Here is a 20,356-nt window from a genome sequence, read left to right on the forward strand (position 1 = left end):
AGAAAAGTAGGAAAAGGAAATCAACCCAACAACCCAGCCTTGTTTCATTGTAATGGAAAGGGATAGAACATCTAAAAGCATCCTCAAAACAGCACAGCCTCAGCATGTAAACCAGACACCCAAACTCTGTTGACAGCTACTACAAAGTACAGATAGTGACAACAAAACCTGCTGGAACTGCCAGCTTTAGAGAGGAAGGGCTCCTTTACCTCCCGAGGAACAAGCGCGGCGGTGACAGAACAAGGGGCCACCTCTGGAGGATTCCTGACACCTCACCGTGGCGTGGAGCCCAATTTGTGGCCCAGCTTTCTGCAGCCTGATCTGAGGAGCTGCTGAGTCCCCACCCCTGCTGGGAACAGAGGGCTCCTGCTCCGTGGGATGGATGTGGCTGTTCCCACTTCCCACCCCGGGCTCTTACTCACCCGTGGCCCAGAGGGGAATGTTTCGGGGAGGACGAAGCTTCTGAGGCATCTTCCTCCTCCGTGCAGCCCCAAGGCAGCTGTTCCCCACCTGCAAGCAGCAAGGTCTGATATTATCCAAGCATAGATGTGTCAGTCTCCCTGCAGTTGTGATCAGATAAGGGGAAATCCATACATTTAAACCAGCTGATCCATTATACAAACAACAGCCCCCAAACTTCTCCAAGCAGGGAGAATGAGCAAAACAGTCCCTGATGGCCTGTAATGACTCAGGGCAGAAAAAAATCTGTCTGGTATTGATTATTTTAAGGTTTTAGAAACACAAGCAGAGGGCATGAGGCTGTGGAGAAGCCTGGATAATTAAGAGCCTCGTTATCTGCTCCATGAACATGGGCTGCTGGGGTGTTTAACCTGGGAGAGTGTGCTCCTTACTTAAGGAACAGGGAGTGGGGAGCATGACTGCTTAGATTAAACCATGTGCTGAGGGATTACTAGGATTGTTTCTGTAGGAATTATTCTAATAAAACACTGAAAGGCTAAACTGTACTAATAATCCAACAGGTGATGGAAATACCACCTGTGCAGGGTGGATGTATTGACAACAGAGAGAGTTTCCTCTACCAACCTGCACATGGTGTGAGAAGACTAATGTGTAAAGTGGGTGATAAAGGCAGGAGAAGGAAAGGAAAGGATAAAGGTATAGAAAGATATGCTTAAGGCTTGGCTCCTTGGAGCAGCCTTTTTCCTCCTCCTCCTCCAAATGATCCCATCAGCATCTGATGACCATCCTGTGCTGCTGCTCCTGCCCAGGAGGAGGTTTGCAGGCTGGAAGGCACAAGAACGGATAAATCAGTAGTGGATTTTGCCCTGATTTAATTCAGTTTGTGCTATGCAGGAGGACAAATTTCATGTGATAATTTTAATGAGCTTAATGTGTAGAAAAATGGATATTTAGCCCCCCGAACCCTCAGAATTCAGAGGCAACATCACACATATCTGCAGGTTTGGGTGCTTTTCCTTCAACTCCACATTCAGGCATATGAGATATTAATTATCTGAATTAACACTCACATTTAGGGATGCACGGAAGCCTCGCTGAGAATTCCAATGGTTCTCTGCTAGCAGGAAACATTTACACAATATAACCCCCACCACCTCAGCCAGGCTTATATTTTATCTTAGAAAAAGGGAAAAAAACCATTCACATCTGAGATAACAACCTGTTCTGTGTCTCTTAAACCAGAATTGTGTAGGAATGAGCTTTCATCAGAGGAAGAATCTTGCTTAATTATGGTGAAGGTCTCAGCAATCTTACCTCCTCTGTGCCAGGCAAAATATAAAACAAGCTAAAAAATAGTACAAAAGCAGAAACATAGCAGAAGGTGCATGGAGAAAAGAGCAGAAACAGTTCTAGTTTATTCCTTTCCTGTAATACCAGGTGACTAATGTAGCAGCCTGCACATTGTTTCCCCATTAAAATCAGCATCATCAGAATGTCTGTGTTCCATTTTCCCCTACTCAAGTAAGGTAAGGGCCACAGGAATGCAATGAATCTGCTCTTGTGAATGTGGAGCAACAGCCTATTTTAGATGGCTTCAGAAATAAGATCCCAAGTGGAAAAAAGTCTAAGAATAATTTTCAGCCCGAGACTTGACTTGTCAGAAAATGCAGTTCAGGCAAAGCAGAACTCCAGGTGAATCCGTGATGAACTCAATGAAAGTGAAACAAACCCAGTTTTCCACAAACAGAAGCATTGAGAAAGCCCAATAACCTTAAACCAAACTTAAATATTTGTTTGAGGTGTCAAAAAAGCGTCTGGAGTCAACCCAAGAAGCAGTTTGTGTAAGATGTGGTGGTCCCAATGGCCTCCTGGGACTGAATTACCTGCTGTCTGTAGGAGGTTTTCATCTGGAGTTGTTTGGAACAGAGAGATCTCCCCTCTTTTTGAGGTAAAATTTGGCTGTCTAACATTTCCTAGCAGACATCTGAACTGTTTGGGAAGAACCCAGGAGGTGACAGACCCATCTGACATCGGTGGGGACTGAGAACAGCTAAAAGCGTGCCAGGAGACCCTACTTGAGAAAATACAGGAATTTTCCAGCTGCAGAAGGAGCCAAGCAGACCAATGCTTTTGGAAACTGCCAGGCTTCCTAGCAGTCATTAAAGACTGGTTTAGTTTTTAAGGAAAATAACCTCCAAAGGGTGAATTTCCACTCATTTGACAACCATCTGTGCAGTCCAGAGGCATCCTCACGTGCCAGCAGCTATCCCTGCTCTCCCCCAGTGTGATAATCTCTGCTCTCCTCGAAGGGGTGGGCTGGGTTTGCTCTGAGAACGTTGTCAGGAGAGCATATTTCACACACACAGAAAAATCTTCTTTCATCATATAAATATATCCCACTGTTGCTGCTTTTTAAAAGTGAATTTCAAGGCAAGCCAGAAAATAACAACCAATACCTTCAAACACTGGGAAGATTAATCACTATGTGGGAACACGGGAAGAAAAGCGGATCATATTCATTGTCCACAGACTAGAAGACAAAAAAAAACCCCCAACAAACCCATATATTCTTTTGGTTCTGCTCTATGTTTTGGCCAAAGATGAAACACAGCCATACATTTTCATTACCTGCCTCAGAGCTCTCGTGGTTTATATCAGCCCCACTGCCCCAGCTGCCCCCTGGGTTAATAATTGTGCCACAGGGTCAGTGGTTTCAGCAGAGCTGTGACAGTTTTCAGCTCTGGTGCTGAGTCTGAAGAGGATCCTGCCCAACGGGGAGAGTTTTAGATGAGGATTAGTGTGTGAATTCTTCTGGACTAATAGATAAGTGCTACAATAATTTAGGACAGATTTCCAGCTTGTGGTTAGCAGACCCTTGGGGTTAATACACTGCTCAGTAGCAATCTATTAAAAAATACTGGAGAAAAAAACCAATTTCATATAAACCATATGGGAAGATACACAGAGGACGTTTGTCTTTAGGAGACAAGTCAAAGACTAAAACCTACCAGTTTACACACATTGCAAAGAAATTTATCAAAGCAGCTGCTACAGGACAAGCAGTTTTGGAATCTTTCAGCAAGAGATAACAGTATGAGAAACTTTGGGGTCAGATTATTAATCAGAGTTATTAATTGGAGTTATTAGACTTGATGGCAAGGGAGCCACGGAGGTCCTCAGGCCATTTGTCCACAGACAGGGTAAGTTACTGTCCAACGCTGCTGATTTTAATTGGATTCTCTCTGACACTTTTTAGGAAATCCTTGATAAACTCACTGGATCAAATTTTCGACCCCCCCTTGATTGTTTTCCTGAATTGATGCAGAGAGACCCTGAGTGGGCTGCAGAGTCACTCCCCTGCACGTGGTCAGTGAGAAGCCTGAGCAACCAGATCCATCTTAGAGCCAAAAGTATTTTCCCCCTTGCCCTGGTGCCAGGCTCATTTCCCTTAAACTTTAATGCCTTTGAGCCAGGCCATTATGAGCCAGGCCAAGAGAAATAAGGACACCTCAGAGCATTTGAATGGGATAACATAAATACTTCCACTGTAGGGAAAAGGAAGCATTTCCAAAGAGCTAAAAGTCATTTAAACTGTGGTGCTGCAATGAAAATTCCAGCTTATAGCTCTCTATATTGGCCATCCTCGGGTGACCACTAAGGCTTGGCTAAAATCATCTGTCAACTGTAGCTCAGGCTGGAGGGTGAAGCAGATCAGGAGATCCCTTTGGGCAGTTATTTTAAGATTTAAGGGCATTTTATTGGCACCACTCAGATGTCACCAGCCTCCTTCTGGAGTGATGCAAAGCTGCCAGGTTATTGATTGGGATAAATTGCACAGATCCTGGTACCTGTCAGGTGAGGTCCCTCCCCAGGGACTTTCAAGGTAAGCAGAATTTAAACCTCTTCCAAGGAGGTCAATAGTACGTAGGGAAAAAAGAAAAATATCAGGTTAATGGGGCAGATGTTCCAGCAACTAAATGTATTTCTATTCCCTGTAGAGAGGAGTAGAAGTTGTTGAAGCGCTTTGCCAAATTACAGAATTACCCTTTTCCCTGCCCAGCCATTAACCAAAACAGGAAAGCAGAGCCCCTGCGGAGTTCAGCATTTCCAGGGTGGGAGTTTCTGTGCCAGATCATCAGGATCCAGGCCAGAAATAAAAGCTAAGATTTTAAACCATCACAGGAAGTCATCAGCTAAAACCATGAAAGAAGAGTCCGCACTTTGCAGAGGTGCTGGTGTCACAGTCCTATTTTGCAGGTTATTTTTTTCCCCTCAGAAAGGCAGGATTGTTGCTCTGTTTTAAAAATAAACTTTTTTTGAGCGTCCATGTCCCCCTGCAAGGCCAAATCCCTTCAGCTGGTTGTCCTGGACACCGCACTGAGCTCCCTGTCAAACCCTGAAATACAGAAAGGGCTCAGTGCAGCCCAAAATAACTTCTAAGTCACCTTCAGGGTGAAGTTCATCCATCCTGACCTGAGAAACAGGTCACTCCAAACCTCGCTGGGATGAATCACTGTCTGCACTATATTTATCCCGAGCCTGGGGAGGTCTGCACCAAACTGTGGACATTTTGCCAGTCTGAGCCCAGTGAGCAGAGATGTCCCACCTACCTCGTGGCATCTGCAAGGGCATGGCCTGTAGGTGCCTCGTCATCCTGGCCCTCGAGAGGACACTGCACTCTCCTGACAGAGGAGCTCCCTTTCCCAGTGTCATCCAGTATCCTGACTGTGGGGCTTTGCTGGTGCCAGATGGCCAGCACAGCCCCCCTGTTGTGCTGGGAGAGACAAAAGTTTCATCCTCCAGGTTGCTGCTGACTTCAGAAATGTCCTCAGAGGCCTCTCAATTTTTCCTGGATCAGTATAAAATAAAACAATTTCTTGGTGCTGAAGCCCTGTGAAACAGGAAAATGCTTTTCCTTGCTGGTGTCTCCGGGTGGTCCCAGCCCAGACTCACCACCTGGTCATTCCACATCTGTTGTGGAAGAGGTCCCATGGAATGACAAATCTCATAGCTGGACCCACAGATCCAACTATATTTCAGCTTCCCTTTTCCTACCTTAATCTTGCACACAGGGCAATGCCTAATCCACGTGAAAGAAGAAAAATCTTCCTTGGATCCTCATCCAGGATAAGCAGTTCCTCTTCAAGGACCCCAACAAACCCTGTATAGATCGATGCCTTCTCCCCCTCCTCCGTGTCAGGGTGACACTCTGCCTGGCTGAAGTGCCCAAAAAAAAAATGGGAAAGGAGGTATTTGTGTTGCTGAGCCTTGAGCTGCTGTGTTAGCTCACAGTTTTTAATCCTGGTCTCCTGTGGGCTGCTCCAGCCGTGCACGCTGCATACAGATGGAAAAGGCTCTGACCAGGTGGCCAGGCTGCAAAACAGAAAATGAGAGCTGGAGAAAAATAACAGTTATGGGATTATAAAACTACCTGCCAGGTATCAGAAATGCAAGGGAGGGGAAATTCAAGTAGTTACAGGGGAAGGGAGAGGTAAGGAAATTGTTGTCTCAAGGTGGCATCCTCCTGTCTCAGCTTCAAAAAGGAAAAAAACCCCAGAGGTTTCTTGGTCAAGATGTGGAAGACATGACCTGTGGGGACATCAGCCTTGCTGATGGGTTGCTGCAATGCTATCACTTCATGTTGCTGATATTCTCCCAGGTTTTGGGGCTCTTGGAAGCCAGAGACACTTGGGACAAGCTGAGCTTCCTGGGAGCACAGGCCCAGGAATGCTGTAGGAGACATGGAGTTAATCAGCGTGGCCTGTCCAAGCACCTCTGTAGGAGTAGTTAGCACTGTAGGGAGGCTGGAATTGCTCATTTTCTCAGTGGTTGGTAGGGAAAAAGCAGTGTCACCTGGTGGATTCTGGAAGGCTGTTGCTTTGTGTCTGTCTCAGTTGGTCAGGGGTTTTTTCCAGCCGTCACCCCGGCACAAGTCACCGAGCCCATGATGGCCCTTGGGCTGTGTGGGGTGGAGGAGGGAAGACATGGGACTCACCTGCAGGATGGATGGAGCAGCAACATCCAGGAGCATCTCAAATCCAGGCTGGGAAGCCTGCAGGAGCCAGGGAAGCCTGTGTGTACTTGGCCAAAGGCAAACCCAGCCCAGCCTTTAGTGCTTTGCTAATGGCCTGCTTCCAGAGATTTCCCCCCAAACTTGCTCAGGGCTCTTTCCATTTCATCCTGGAAAATCCCAGGGTTGTCATCAGAAGCTTAGAGAGATAGAGGAGGGGAAACTTCAGCCCCCAAACACCTATTGCTGAGAGTTGTCCTGGAGAGGAGGAAAAATTCAGGGACAGGTGCTCAAATGGTTGATGGCAAAACACCTGTTACATGGAAGGGTCTCTTCTCTTGAGGTACCTGTCCACCTTCTTGCTCTTTGAAAGGATTTTTGCACCTGGTGGATCAAACTTTGGAGGACAGGGAATACAGTTATGGTACCAGGGCTGGAAAGGCCTTTCAGATCTAACAATTATTTTTTTTTTTCAAACAACTTGGAAGCCTGTGTGTGGTTCTAAAGAGATCTGGTAACTCAGGTGGCAGTTTGGAGTCCAGCACAGAAGTTATTAAGTGACATCTCTGAGCCACGTGTATAAAACCAGAGAAGATATTGATAATGGTTTTCTCCCTGGTTACAATCTACTGCATTTATTCTCACTGCACAGCCAGAAACCACCTTTCCAGATATTGCATTATGTTATCACTCCAGCACCTCCCTGAGATGGCCGTAGTAGGTCCCAAATCAGATAAAGCCCAAGCTCATCAGGGCAGCCAGCCTTTAAATCACCATTTAAAAGAGGCTTTATCACTCCCTGCTTCAAGCTCTGCAGCCACAGCGTGAGGCACGAAGCAGGTTAGGATTCAGCTCACCTTGCTCCAGATTGAATGTTTCCCAGATTCTGGCCTCCATCACTCCCAGCCCAGTGTGTGGTTCATCCTGAGGGTCTGAGAGTGAGTTAATCTCGTGGAAGAGACGGATTCAATGATATTTAACCGAAGCTGGCAGGGGCAGCATGAGGAGAGAAGCAGTGACAATCCAAGAGCAGGACCACACCTGCATCCCTCCAGGTTAAAGTGAGATCAGCTTGCAGCCATCGGACCCCAGCTGCTGATCACAGCCCAGGGAAGGGCTGGAAAGTGGGATCACACTGTCAGCTGGGGTGCAGAGGTGGTGTGGGGACACACAAGGGACCCCCAGGGTGGATGAGTCTGCTCCCTGCTCTCAGAGCAGGGACATCACAGACTCCCCTTCATTATCACACAGGCACCAGCCACTCCACAGGCATCCCATAAATCACAGCTTGTTGCAAAGCTGGCGGGTGGGTGCCCTGGGCCATCCTGGAGCTGGAATCACACGGCTGTGGCAGTCACAGGCACCAGCACCCCGAGCTCCCCGGGGGCTCTGGGTCAGCCAGCCGAAACCCAAACCTCTCATCTCCCAGATTCTGCTCTGAGGAAGCAATACTTTAAACTTGTTTGCGGTTCTCTCTCCCTGCTGCTGTGTCAGGCAGGAAAGGAAGAGATGTAATTTTGAGCTCAGCACTATTGCACCTCCTTATGCAACGTGGTTAACGAGACGAGGGAACTTGTAGCTGGGAAGATCTACTCCAGCCTGTGCTGGCTCTGTCTCATCCCGGCCTCAAGAGACCACACTCTCGTTTTGAGGGCATAAAAAGCAGAACTGGAAAGGCACAAAGCATCAAGGGCAGGGGGAAGCACCGATGAAGTACAGCCAGCACAGCAGCCGAGCTTCTCCTGTCAGGGTTGTGAAATGACTTGTGTGCTCGTACCTGTCTGAAGCCCTTAAATAACTTCACCAGAAGCTCTCCCAGTTCTCCCATCACAGTCTGCAGACGTGAGTCGGGTCAGCTTGATGTATAAATGGGAGACCACAAAGGAGCAAGTGACCCAGATTCTGACAGACTTTCCCCAGAATTTAATCTTGATATACAACACCAGCCGTCTGCTGGATCACAGTATTTTAACCCATGTGAAAAACAAAGGCCACCCTCTTGTCACCCCTAAAAGCAAAAATCCTGCCTGCCCAGCACTGACTCTTTTCAGACACAATCCCATCTTGCTGATGAGTTCTGAGCAACTGCCCAGCCCCAAAACGCTCATGGATCCACCAAAGCCTCAAATATAAATGCTGAAGATCAAATCTGGCCCGATTTAAGAAGCAAACCCCAAGCAGAGCAGCACAGCCCCATCCCCCTGCTCAGACATACCACTGGGTGACAGATCCTCCCAAGGACCTCGGGCTGTGGCTTCTGGGATTTATTTAATTACTCTGAGAGGTGAGAAGGTGGATGTGGGGAAGCTGTGAGTCAAAGGGCTCCACCTGTGGATGGGGAAACCTTCCTGCCTGACCTGATGCTGAACAGCTGGGAGGCAGCTGGGGCCGGGCAGGGACGGCTTTGACTCACTGCCTGGCACCAAAGGTCAGTGCTGTGGATTTCTGCATCATCTCTGTGCTCATACACAGTAAATATCCCTGACTCCAGCTGGAGCACAGCTGTAATAAAGCTCTGTGAAAGTCAGCTGGCTCATCTTCGGGCTCATGCACCAACCACGAAATTACAGGTCCCTTTTATAGCCTCTTTATTAAAAGGTGATTCCACAGGAGCCGTAAAGGGGGTGATTTTCAAATGTGAGCTGGATCTGCCGGTCCAACAGATTTTTTGCATCATGCTCAGCCCTCTTTAACCACCCACCTTCTCTCACTCTGACTCTTTTCTTCACTCACATGTGAAACCAAGTTGATCTGAAAGTCCCTGGCAGACCATGCACCTGGTTCCTGTCACTGCCTCTGCTGGTGTCTCTCTGATGCCACCATACCCCAAAACCTGCAGCCTCTTTCCTTGGGAGCCCCTCTTTCTCCACGGACACGGAGCTTCCCTGACCCTTCCTTACAAACCAAACCAGCCAAAGAACTCTGACACACTTTCCTGGTTTTTAACATTTTCCTTTGGGCTGGATGAAGCCCAGCCACTTGTCTGCACGTCAGCTCTTACTCTACAAAGGTTAAGTGATCAGTAATATTTTGTATTTTCAAAGGTTGCCTCGTTTCAGTTTAATTTGCATGTTCTCTGCAAACACATCCTGCCTGAATCGCAGCCACCTCTGGGGGAAAATGCAGGGAATGATGACCTGGGAATGTACCACGTGGCAGTGGGAATCAAAGGACATTAAAAGCAAATCCCTGCTGTTCCTGGCCATGATAAGATCCCAGTACACACGGGCTGGGTTTTAGATCCTGTTACTACGTACGGGTACATTGATTAAACCTTTGTTCTTAACCTGAGCTTTCCAAGGGAGCCTGTAAACATGGTGCACTATCATAATTTCAGTTATAATAATACATGAGCTCAAAGGAAGGCTCTCAGCTGCAGCTTTTTTATATTTAAAATCTTTCTGGCTGAGCAATTTCAACTTACTATTGATCCAGATGACGCATTTGATTCCTATAATTGAGATTGGAATTAAAAAAAAACCAAAACCAGCCTTTCTGTTTCTCCCAGAATGTTTGTTTCTCACATTTGACAGCTCTGTGTGTGCATTGCTCAGGCTTTTTCCATGATTAAAACGATGGAATTTTTCAAGAGTAGAAAACTGTAGCTGCCTCAGCCCAAAAGTCACCGAGGAGGCTCAGATGTGGGGATGGTGGGGGCAAAATACCTGAGTGTTTTCCCACCCATTGCCTTTTAAATGCTGAGCGGCTGCTAAAGTTATTTTCTGAGGGATCACAGAATCCCACACAGGTTTGGGTTGGAAGGGAAGTTAAAGGTCACCCAGTTTCACCCCCCCTGCCATGGGCAGGAACACCTTCCACTAGCCCAGGTTGCTCCAAGCCCCATCCAACCTGGCCTTGGACACTTCCAGGGATCCAGGGGCAGCCACAGCTTCTCTGGGCAACCTGTGCCAGGGCCCCCCCACCCTCACAATAAAGAATTTATTTCCAATATTTAATCTCAAGCTACTCTCTTTCAGTTTGAAGTCCTTCCCCCTTGTCCTGTCACCTGAGAATTTGGAAAGGATAAACTACAAATAAGACTGAGGCCAGCTTGGAATCCAACCAGCAGGTTCCTGATGCTGCAGGCTCAGTGATCCTCCCCTTCCCCTCCTGCTTTCCCCTGATTCAACAGAATTTACAGCAGCTGAACTCCATGGAAATTCTTGTTTCACATGGGATGACCAGGAGGCACAGACTCAGGAAGAGCAAGCCTGAAACTCCCCTCTCTGGGCAGCCAAATGTGCTGGCAGTGACTGGGTTTAGATCTGTCTGTAGGTAGTGTATTGATGGGGAAAGTGCTGTGTATATGCTTGTTTGTTTGCAAAAAAGGTTAAAAAAAAAATTCTATTAAAATCCTGCACCTCTGGGACTGTCTTTGAAAGGCATGTGATGTGACTCCAGGAGAGAAGTGATCAGCCTGCAATAATTTAGATGTTCCTGTTGCTATGGATACTTTCTTTAAGTGAAGCATACCATTATAATTTAAATTTCCAGTAACAAAGAGGAAAAAAAAAGAGAGCATATTAAAAGTAGTAAAAAATGCCAGAGACATAACTGTTTTATTCTTTGCTGTCAGTTTTACTTGTGCTGTGACAGCGTATAGAAGTGATAAAATTGCCACATCTGAGCAGATTTAGTGCTTTTACACATTTTATTACATTAATTAGACCTGAGGCTCGTATGTATGAGTGTGTGATAGAGGCAATAGCCAAGTGACAGGCTGGGTGCTGGGATGTCACATTAAAAGCAGGGGAAGGAGGAGGGTTGTAGCTAAAACAAGACCTGACAAGCAGCAAGTTTGGGGGGGGTTGTTACAGCAAGATCAGCGGAGGGAGTTGGAAACACAAAGGTACAAGCCAAATAACTCCCTGCAAAGTATCACCATCAAGGCTTTTAAGCCAAAACTTTGCCTGGAGTGGTGTTGCCATCCGTGGGATTGCAGCAGCCGAGACAGAAACTGCTGCTGTGGTTTGCAGGGAAGACTCTCGTGGGGAGGTTGGAGTTTTTTGCTGGGCGAGAAATTGCTGATGGTGATGGCTGGAAAGGTGAAATAAAAACAAACAAACAAAACTTTGGAGGCAGAAAGTGAGAGATTTGGAGAGGAATTTGCAGAGTGGCTGGTTTGAAAGGAGGGGAGTTAAAATCCCCCTGGGCATCCCCCCCCTGTATGGCCGGAGAGACGATGGCTTGGTGATTCCAAAGTGGAAACCGTGATGGCAAAAGTTTGGGGCAAACAAGGTGCCTGGGGAATAAACTGCTACCCAAACACTGCTTTTCCTCACATCATAGCTCAAAAGACCTGCGTGCCAAGGAAGAGCAGGCAGCAGAATCCCTGCTTGGCCACAGCCTGATGTGGGTGGCTGTTTTATTCCAGTTGTGACCAGCAATGTGGTTCCCACCCCCTTCCCTCAGCCAGGACAGGAGCCTTGGCCTGAGCCCGTGGGCTTTAAAGCCAAGCTTTTAAAAATCCATATTTTTCCCTCCTCGCTTCTCTTTTCCAAGCTGAGAGCAGCAGCTGGGTGAGTGATAAATCACAGGAGCCAGCAGGGATTTCAGAGCCAAACCTCGACGGGGTCGATGTTCCCAACCTGCCTCTCCTGATCCTTCCTTTCGCAGGGAGGGGAGCACGGTGGCCCTGATGACGTTGGTGAGAATCACCTGGCTCCTGGAAAGGAAAAGTGGAGAGAGGGAAGGGCTGGGAGGTGACAGGGTCCCTGCCCAGTGCTCCCACGCTGGGTTGGCTGGCACAGCCCAGCCCCTGTGGGGCTTCCAAAGGCCACGCCACAGGGAACCAGGAGCGAGCCCTCAGCTGCAAAGACACGTCTGTGCTCACAGCCCAGGCCAACAGCTTGCCAGCAGGGCAGTGCCCCAGGAGAGGCTGGGAGCTGCCAAAGGTGAGTGGTGCCAGCCCCAGGCTCCAGAGCCCTGCTCAGACACGCTGGCCACGGGCCAGCAGCGGCGCGTGGCCCCGACAGCAGAGCTCCTAATCCGCTTCCCGGGCAGAGCTGAGGGTCCCTCTGGCTCTGCTGGGCAGGAGCTGCTGTGCTGGGAGCTGCTCCAGAGCCAGGAGTGAGGAGGAGTCTCTACCAACGAAGATCAGAGCCCAGCAGGGACAGGACCAAGTGTGTGTCCAGCGTGAGAGGCTGGTGGCACTTAATTAACCAGGCACTCGGTCACTAATTACCTTCTACCTGCACATTACCCTGTGCAACTGCCTCCAGTCTTCCTGCACTTACTACATCTGCTGTCTTGGCTCCAGCTCTCTGGCCCCATTTCCACTCCCACCTCAGAAGACTTCCTCTTCCTGCAGCTCTTAATGACTTGACATCCCTCCTTTTTGTAAAGCCAATGTTCCTCCTCGGAGCCAGGAACCAGCTGGAGATGTCTGCTTTTAGCAGGGAAGAAAAATAACAACCAACTCCCAGCAATCCCCAATGCTCTCTCCCGTTGTCCTTCCCCTGAGCATCAGAGGAGAGGTGCTAAATAAATGAAGTAATGCAATATTAAGACTCCCTCTGTCATAAGCAGAATCCACTCACTCCTGATAAACTGCTCGCAGTCAGATGCCGGCAGAATCATGGAATATCCTGGGCTGGAAGGGACCCACAAGGATCATCAAATCCAAATCCTGGCCCTGCACAGACACCCCAACAATCCCACCCTGGGCCTGAGAGCCTTGTCCAAACACCCCTTGAGCTCTGGCAGCCTTGGGGCCATGACCTGGGGAGCCTGGGGTGGGTGGGACAGATGGTCAGCAGGATTTAGGGGCATAAAAGTTAAGGAAGGGGGCATAAAAAAGTTAATTTTTGACCAGTTTACAGATTTTTGGCACTGAAATTATGGCTTTTCTCAGAGGGAGATGCTTTCACATGCAGAAGGGGGTTGGCAGAGCAACCCCTCACCCCTCATTCGTGCAGACCAAGGGTGGCTGTGCTGTGGGATCACTCCTGCACTGAGCACTTCAAACCTGGGGAGAAGTTCAAAAGCAGAGGCAGAGACACACACACACAAAATACCCCTCCAGCACTGCGTGCTGACCCGTGGTGAGCTCCTCCTGAGCCAGCCCTGCCCTGGGCTGTTGGCAAACACTGCCTGTGTTTTCTGGTTCAGCTCCCCTTGGCTTCCACAGGACAAATCTCATCTTCGCAGGCAGCCGGCACGCAAGGCTGACGTGTCAGAGGGGGACAGCAGTGCTCAATCAACACCCCCCTTTCCCACCCAATCCCCCCTCCATCCCCAGCCAAAAGGCACTTGTGCTTCTCCACAAGGACTGTTATTTCTTGCTGCAGAGCACAGGAAGCCTCGCAGGGCAGCCCAGGGCTGGCTGTAAGAGCCACAACGCAGCATTCAGGTGTTCAGATGAAAGGTGACTCTATTTGTGCGTGGAAAAAAGGACAATTTGGGGGAACCACAGCTCTGCAGCTTTTGCTCAAGCTTGGCACGAAGCTACAAACCCTCTTGGTGCTCCGAGGAGAGGAGAGAGGTTCAGGGCTCGGTACCTGTCACACTGCACACCCTCGTGCTCCACAGCTCAGCACTTCCCTGAAGCAGCTGGTTTGCAACCTTCCAGCTGGGTTTGGCCTCGACTCACAGAACAACAGCCATCATTCAAGAGCCCTCGTTGAGCAGAGGAAACAGCAACACTTGATAAAACTTAACATCTCCACCTAAACCCAGCCTGCAACTTGGCAGCAGCAAGCTGGGTTCACTGTTGCACTTTTGGGGATGCTCTGAAGGAGTTTAACAAGTTGCAGCACCCAGCACTTAAAACATCAAGCCCCAAAGCAGCACGTGGCTGGTGCGAGCTGCAGGTTCTGCTTCCTTAGAGGTGATTTGAGAGGGAGGCTGCAGACGGGCTCTCTGTCAGCTCCCCCGCCCACGCTGGCTACCGGCTGTGGGATGGATGGAGCTGTTCCATCCCGTCCACACCCCGTGCCAGCACAGGGTGACAGACCAGCCTTTCACAGCACAGCCCACGCCAACACCTCTGCTGCTGCTGCGGCTGCTGCGAGGGAGGGAACGGGCAGCAGGATCCCTCCATGTGCCCCCTGGAAAAACACGGGGCTGAGGGGAGAGGAGCCACCAGCTCCCCCAGCCCACCTGAGCACCCCCTCCCTCTCTCGCAGCCATCAGAGGGGAAGGAAATGGATGCTGAAAGTTTCTTAACCGGCAGTTAAAAAAAGGTCACATGCGAACGGAAAGATCAATTTGTTCCTCAGCACCGCCATCAGTTATGCATGAAGGCACAGGCTGCCAGTGCTCAGCACTCGTAATCTGGGACAGCTCACCCTGGAACAGGCAATCTAAACTGAAAAATGAACTTTTAGTCCTTTTTTTTTTTGTCAGCACTGTGGGATGAGAGGTGTCTCTGCAAAGCTCCACCCGCAGCCCCACTCCAATACCCCAGAGTGGGTGGCAGGTTAAACCTGTCAGCACCCCAGATGGGTTTCCCAATGCATTTCCCAGACAAGGTTGGCAGCCTGGTTGGCTGGGAAGTGCAGGAGCCCAGCAAAGGCAGGAATTGCAAAGGGATGCTGAGCACACAGGGCTGTGCTGGGCTCTCCAGGCTGTTTTTATTTAAAAGGCAGCTGTACAAATTCAGCTCCCCCCCAGGGAGAAGCACTTTGTGACTCAGAAATTCTATAAATTAAAGAGATTTTGGGGGTTTGATGCTACTGGCATCACGTTTTTCTGCAGATGAGCCTGAAGCACTGACCTCCCTCTCCTCACCCATCACCACCCCCTTACCTGGAGGCCAATGCAGGGACAGACTGTGCATCCCTCTGTGCATCCCAGGGGGCAACATCCAGTCCCATAAGCATTTCCTGGAAGCAGAACCACGGACTAGTGTCTGACTGCAGCCCTCTTCCCACCTGGATGGCACTGGAATCAGCTGTCCAACAGACACACACCTCCTAAGGATGTTTCCAATCACTTCCTGCTGTGCATCAAGAGACAGGGAGAACTTAACCAGAAATACAAAGGCTTCTACACATTAAAAGGACCCATGTAAAAATAAAGTCACCCAGCACAGACGCTCCAAAAAAAATGGTAGAGCTTTTATTTCCCTCGGTACAGATTTTTCTTTACAGCATCAGGTTTTCTTAAAAAACTATATACACACATATATAGTGTTGTGCACTTCGGTATCTGCTCCTGGAGTCTCTAGAAAAGGAGAAAGATCAATGTACAAAGAAATCCTCACAGTCCATCCTACAGCTCAGGCTGTTTTCTGGGAAGATCAGAACTCCTTGAGTCGGGACAAGGCACTGGCTGCAACCCCTGCCTGTGCAGGAGGTTCATGTCTCTCCCCTGTGCCTCTGCAGCAGGGACAAGCTTTGATAGCTCCTTCAATCACAAGAGGCTGGTGCTGCACACAGGATCAAGGAAGTCATGGGCACAGTCGTCTGAAGATGTAAAATTGCTTTAAACCCCGTTTTGCAGGATACACAGAGCACACGTTTTATTAAGAGACATGATGAGTCAGCTCCACGAGTCCTCGACACCTTCTCACTCTAACACTTAGGAGGGGAAAAAAAAAAATCTCAAATCTAAGTCAGAGTCACTCAGCTGCTTCCTAATGAATTCTTACAGCTGACAGAGAGGGTTTTTTTTTTTTCCTGCGAGCAGTTTTAAGGGAGTTATGAAGAGCTATCTGGGGAATGAATTAGTGCTTCAAACCCAAGTTACAAATCTATAAAACAGATTAGTATACTTCACATAAGGCCACAAACACTGCAAACTGTCAGTGTGACTATTTAGGATCATTAAACTTAATCTTTTAATTAGCATAAGCTTTATACCTCCATTACTTATTTTCAGTTCCAGGAGCAGATGAAGCAGCTTCCTGAGCCTCCTGGGAGCTGTGGCTGTCAGGGAGCAGGGGATCCAAGTACCTGGAAGGGGCACCTCTTGCTAACTGAACATCCAGGTATTGGTCTTGCCCAATCCAATTCCATTGGAGTCCATTGAGTGAGCAACAACCAAATGGTTTTGAGGCAGTAAGAAGTCATGGACAGGCAAATCCACTCAGCCAGGCTGAGAACACAGACCTATCCTGCTGCTGGTCCACCCAAGCTGCCACTTCCAACACGCTTTAGCAGAACAAATCATTCCTCCTTGGTGGTTTTGCTTTCAAAGCCAACAGTGCAAAGGAGCTTCAGTATTTTGAGTCGCATCAGAGATGGTGGACATGAGGAATCAGCTTTGAAACAGAGCTGCAGCATTGCCAGGTTGGGTTATTTTTGGGTAAATAGCTTCTGAAGAGAAAATACAGGCACTGCTTACCTTGACAACTCGGACCATTGCTTTCAGTTCAAGTTTTAAAGTGCAAAACTTCGCAGAGTCTTTGGGTAAAAAAAGTGTCAATTCCCACAGGGAGCTGGTGAAGAAATGGCCAGAACCCACAGGGGTGATTGACAACTGTGAGAGTGTCACAGACATTCATACAAAAGCAAGATCTCTGCCACCTCTTTGATTTAACACTGTCAGCAGCTGCTGCAAATCTCCTCCCCTCGCCCAGGCAGGTGACGTGTTGTTCAAGAATCAGTGGATTAGTAACAGTTGTGCTTGGAATTGCATTTGCATCTGCAGACCTTTGTCTAGAGGACACACACAGAGGGACTTTGGTGGTGCACAGTCTGTTTTCAGAGAGCAACAGGCACTGCTGAAGGTTCTCCCATGGTATTATTGCCACGTAACACTGGAGATGCTCTCCACGCCTTCCAATAACACATGTAAACGGTAATGGCTGGGAATAAATATGTTCAAGAGCATCTCGTGGTTCAGATAAAAACAAGGTATAAAAATCTGCATCAGGTTTCTAAAGCTTTGGTCTAAACTGTGCTGTAACATCACCTGACCTGGCGAAGAGCCCTTAGAAGAGTCCCTTGTGTACAGCACCTGCAACAGCACGATCCAGTCCAGAGACTTTTAGTGGTTATTCTCTAGTCAGCTTTTAGATGCATTTGACCTCAGAACATGAACAGATCATCCTTCTCGCCTGTGGTGGAATCTATTTTGTTCCAGTCTACAGGGGAGAGCGTTTCTGCACTCTGGATGTCCTGAGCTGTCAGCCCCGTGTCGAGGACGTGAGGGTTTGTTCTTGACTGAGCCAACCTAAGGGGGGAGAAAAACACAAAGTAAGAACCCAAATCCTGCTGGTTTATAGCCCGGATGCCTGATGCATCCATAACACTGCAGCTCCACATTTCAACACCCTCCAAGGGAATTAAGTGGTTTGGGAAGGGGGGAGCTGGCACAGAACATTTGCAGCGCTCTCGAGTCCGTCGCAGCTTTGCTGCTGGTTTGTCCCAGCGTTTCCCCTGCAGGCATCCAGGGAATTTGCAGTCTGGACATCCCATATATTAACAGCCTGGCTGTTTTCCTCCCCGGAGCTATGGCTGGGATCTGATCTCTGCTGCCCAAAGGAGCAGCCTGGGTGCAGTGACTCAGTGTCCTGGCGCTGTGTCTGGACAGGCAGCGTGTGCTGCAGCTCTGCCCGAGCATTAACCCCTCGGGTTAAGACACAGAGGACTCAGCTGATGTTTAACAGCTCCCAGGAACAGCTTTAGGAGCTTTTCATCCCAGATGTTTCGCCAAAACCTAACGAGCCCCAGTTTGTTGTTGTGTTATTAAATACCTCTGTGAAAAATGCAGCAGTGCAGCATCAATTCTCCCCGGGCTGAAGGTTAACTCAAATATTTGGTGTTTCATCAAAAAAAAGCCTCAGATTAAGCCACGTTTTTTAATAAAGAAGAAAAATGTCCAGGGATGATGATGATGATGATGTGGCAGGAATGCTTCTGGAAGCACCCGCCTTGGAGGATGAGCAGCCCAAACACTGAGTCACTACCACAAGGCCGAGGGTGATGTGACAGCTCAGGATCCAGCAGCCCAAAAACAAAGCCCACAACCAACAACATCTGCTTCATTAAGTAGGGCAAGGAGCAGGGGTTGAGGAAAACAGCCAACATCAGGATGCAAATTGAAGCAGCCCCTTTATCAGCCACATCTTGGGACAAGGCTGCTGTGGAAGTGGAAGCTGTAAATCATCCCCCAGAGCCAAACAAGACCCAGAGGGCTGTTTCCTTAGGGCTGAGCAGGCAGTTTTGCAGTGCTGCAGATGGCTCTCAGGGAAGGGACAGTGTTGGGTCAGCCCTGCTCCTGCCCAACTCCTTCCTCCAGCACCTCCCAGCCAGAAGAGGAGGAGGAGGAGGAGACCTGGCAGCTCCCTGCTGCCTCTGGCATCTGCACCCAGGGCAGATTTGCCCCAACTGGGGCCTCCACATCTCATGGTGGCCAGGTGGCTTCACACACTGACCTGGAGGAGGAGACCCTAATAAACTACACCATTCCCACCACCCCACAGGGTGGTCCCCACATGAAAACAAGCAGGAAAACCCACCTGAAAGGAAATGGATTTGTTTAACATTGCTGTTCTGCTCGGCATGCACGTGCAGGGAAGCTTTTAATTTGGATTAGAAAGAGAACTAAACCCCTTGAATCAATGGCCACACACTCTGAATCTGTGAGCCAAGGAAGAGCAAAGCCCCCCGTGCCAAAGCTGGGACCAGCATCACAGGCAGCCTGGAAAAGCCTTGGCAAGGGGGAGCAGACACACCAACTGCTTGGGGAATTAAATTCCCTATCACACACAGCCTCTCTCCACCCTTAAAAGGTTGTCAAAATATTTGGCTTATCAGCCAGCCTCAAAGCCTATCTTTCAATTACCAGCTGAGGCACTGATGGGGCAGCTGCCTAGGTCAGATCATGGCACTGATTAGATGAGGAACATTATTAAAAGCCAGTCACCAGTCAAGTCTCTGGGGCTGGTCCCCAGTGGTGGAGTGAACTAGTAAAGGGAGTTATGAGAATTACCTTGAAAACGCCTCGTCGAGACCATCATCCATTTCCTTTGTTAAAGAGATAAAAAGAGAGACAAGTAGTTGCTAAGAGAGCACACAAAAGTGTATTTAGAGGTCTGGCTCTGCACTTGAGCACTGGCAGACAAAAAATGTATGTGCATATTGGCTTCTGAGTGCCCAAATCAACCCTCCTCTGCAATCTGCCTCCTAGGGCAGGTTTTAGCTCTCTCTCTCTGCACAAGCCCCAGGGTAAGAGGTGCAACTCTGGGTGGTCCAGGCTTCCTCCAGGCAGATCCCAGAGCTTGGGTCAGGGATGCTGTGCTCCTCCCACAGCCCGGGGTAGGGCCTTTTCCCCATCACCCCCAAACAGGCTGATACTGCCCCACTGCCTGTGTGCCCTGGATCTGACCCATCAGCTGGAGCACAAGCCCCTCTGGAGTCAAAGCCAGCCCTTGGCTCCTCCAGCTCTCCCATGGAACTGGCACGGGCTGCGAGTTTCTACCATGAGGACAGAGCTCAGTGAGATGCTCCAGGCATCCCTGGAGCTTTTCTGGATCAGGAACCGGATCAGCAGCTCTGCACCAGCACAGGGGGGACCCTGAAAGCAGCTCTGGGACCCTTTATCTCTGATCTGCTCTTAAGGTTTTCCAGGGAAAGCACTGGAGTTGCTTGAAGGGAGGAAAGGCTTCCCATGTAGGACCGTGGGCTCTGTGTGAGGGCTTTGCTACAGACAGGCTGGACTGCTCCCAAAATCCTGTGATGCACTTACAGACTTAATGCAATTAATAAGTAAAGTATGAAAACTCTGTAAGTAGGGAAGGATTGGAGATTGCTGATAAGCCTCCAGGATTTGATTTAAGCTTAGAGCTGATCTTCAGGTTTAACCTGAAAAGCCTCAGGCTCAGGCCCGCCAGACTCAAGGAACAGGCCCCAGGCAAAGGAATTTATCCTTCAATTCTCCAAAATTCAGCAGAACAGGGGTTTCCAGAGAGGGCACAGGTTGGTGATCACAGAATGGTTTGGGTTGGAAGGGACCTTAAAGATCATCTTGTCCCAACCC

The 20,356-nt window shown here is 49.0% G+C and overlaps 1 protein-coding gene and 1 long non-coding RNA gene across 2 annotated transcripts in view; both read right to left on the reverse strand.

The window, feature by feature from the left end:
• Nucleotides 1-6: 6 nt before the first annotated feature.
• LOC108640669 lies at nucleotides 7-2,927 on the reverse strand. Its single transcript, XR_001921353.2, has 3 exons — nucleotides 2,877-2,927; nucleotides 423-510; nucleotides 7-316 (listed from the first exon to the last, which is right to left on the reverse strand). It is a non-coding gene; the product is annotated as an uncharacterized LOC108640669 (long non-coding RNA).
• Nucleotides 2,928-15,468: 12,541 nt separating this feature from the next.
• The window catches only part of LDLRAP1 (low density lipoprotein receptor adaptor protein 1), a 19,372-nt gene continuing 14,484 nt past the window's right edge, over nucleotides 15,469-20,356 (reverse strand). The window contains exons 8-9 of the mRNA XM_029963036.1: nucleotides 19,310-19,344; nucleotides 15,469-17,548 (exon numbers count right to left, since the gene is read on the reverse strand). Of these exons, the coding sequence (XP_029818896.1) occupies nucleotides 17,404-17,548; nucleotides 19,310-19,344 (180 nt within the window). The 3' untranslated portion in view covers nucleotides 15,469-17,403. The remainder of the gene's footprint in view (nucleotides 17,549-19,309; nucleotides 19,345-20,356) is intronic.

Source organism: Manacus vitellinus, unplaced genomic scaffold (assembly GCF_001715985.3).
Source record: "Manacus vitellinus isolate BGI_N305 unplaced genomic scaffold, ASM171598v3 scaffold_52_pilon, whole genome shotgun sequence".
Classification (NCBI taxonomy): domain Eukaryota; kingdom Metazoa; phylum Chordata; class Aves; order Passeriformes; family Pipridae; genus Manacus; species Manacus vitellinus.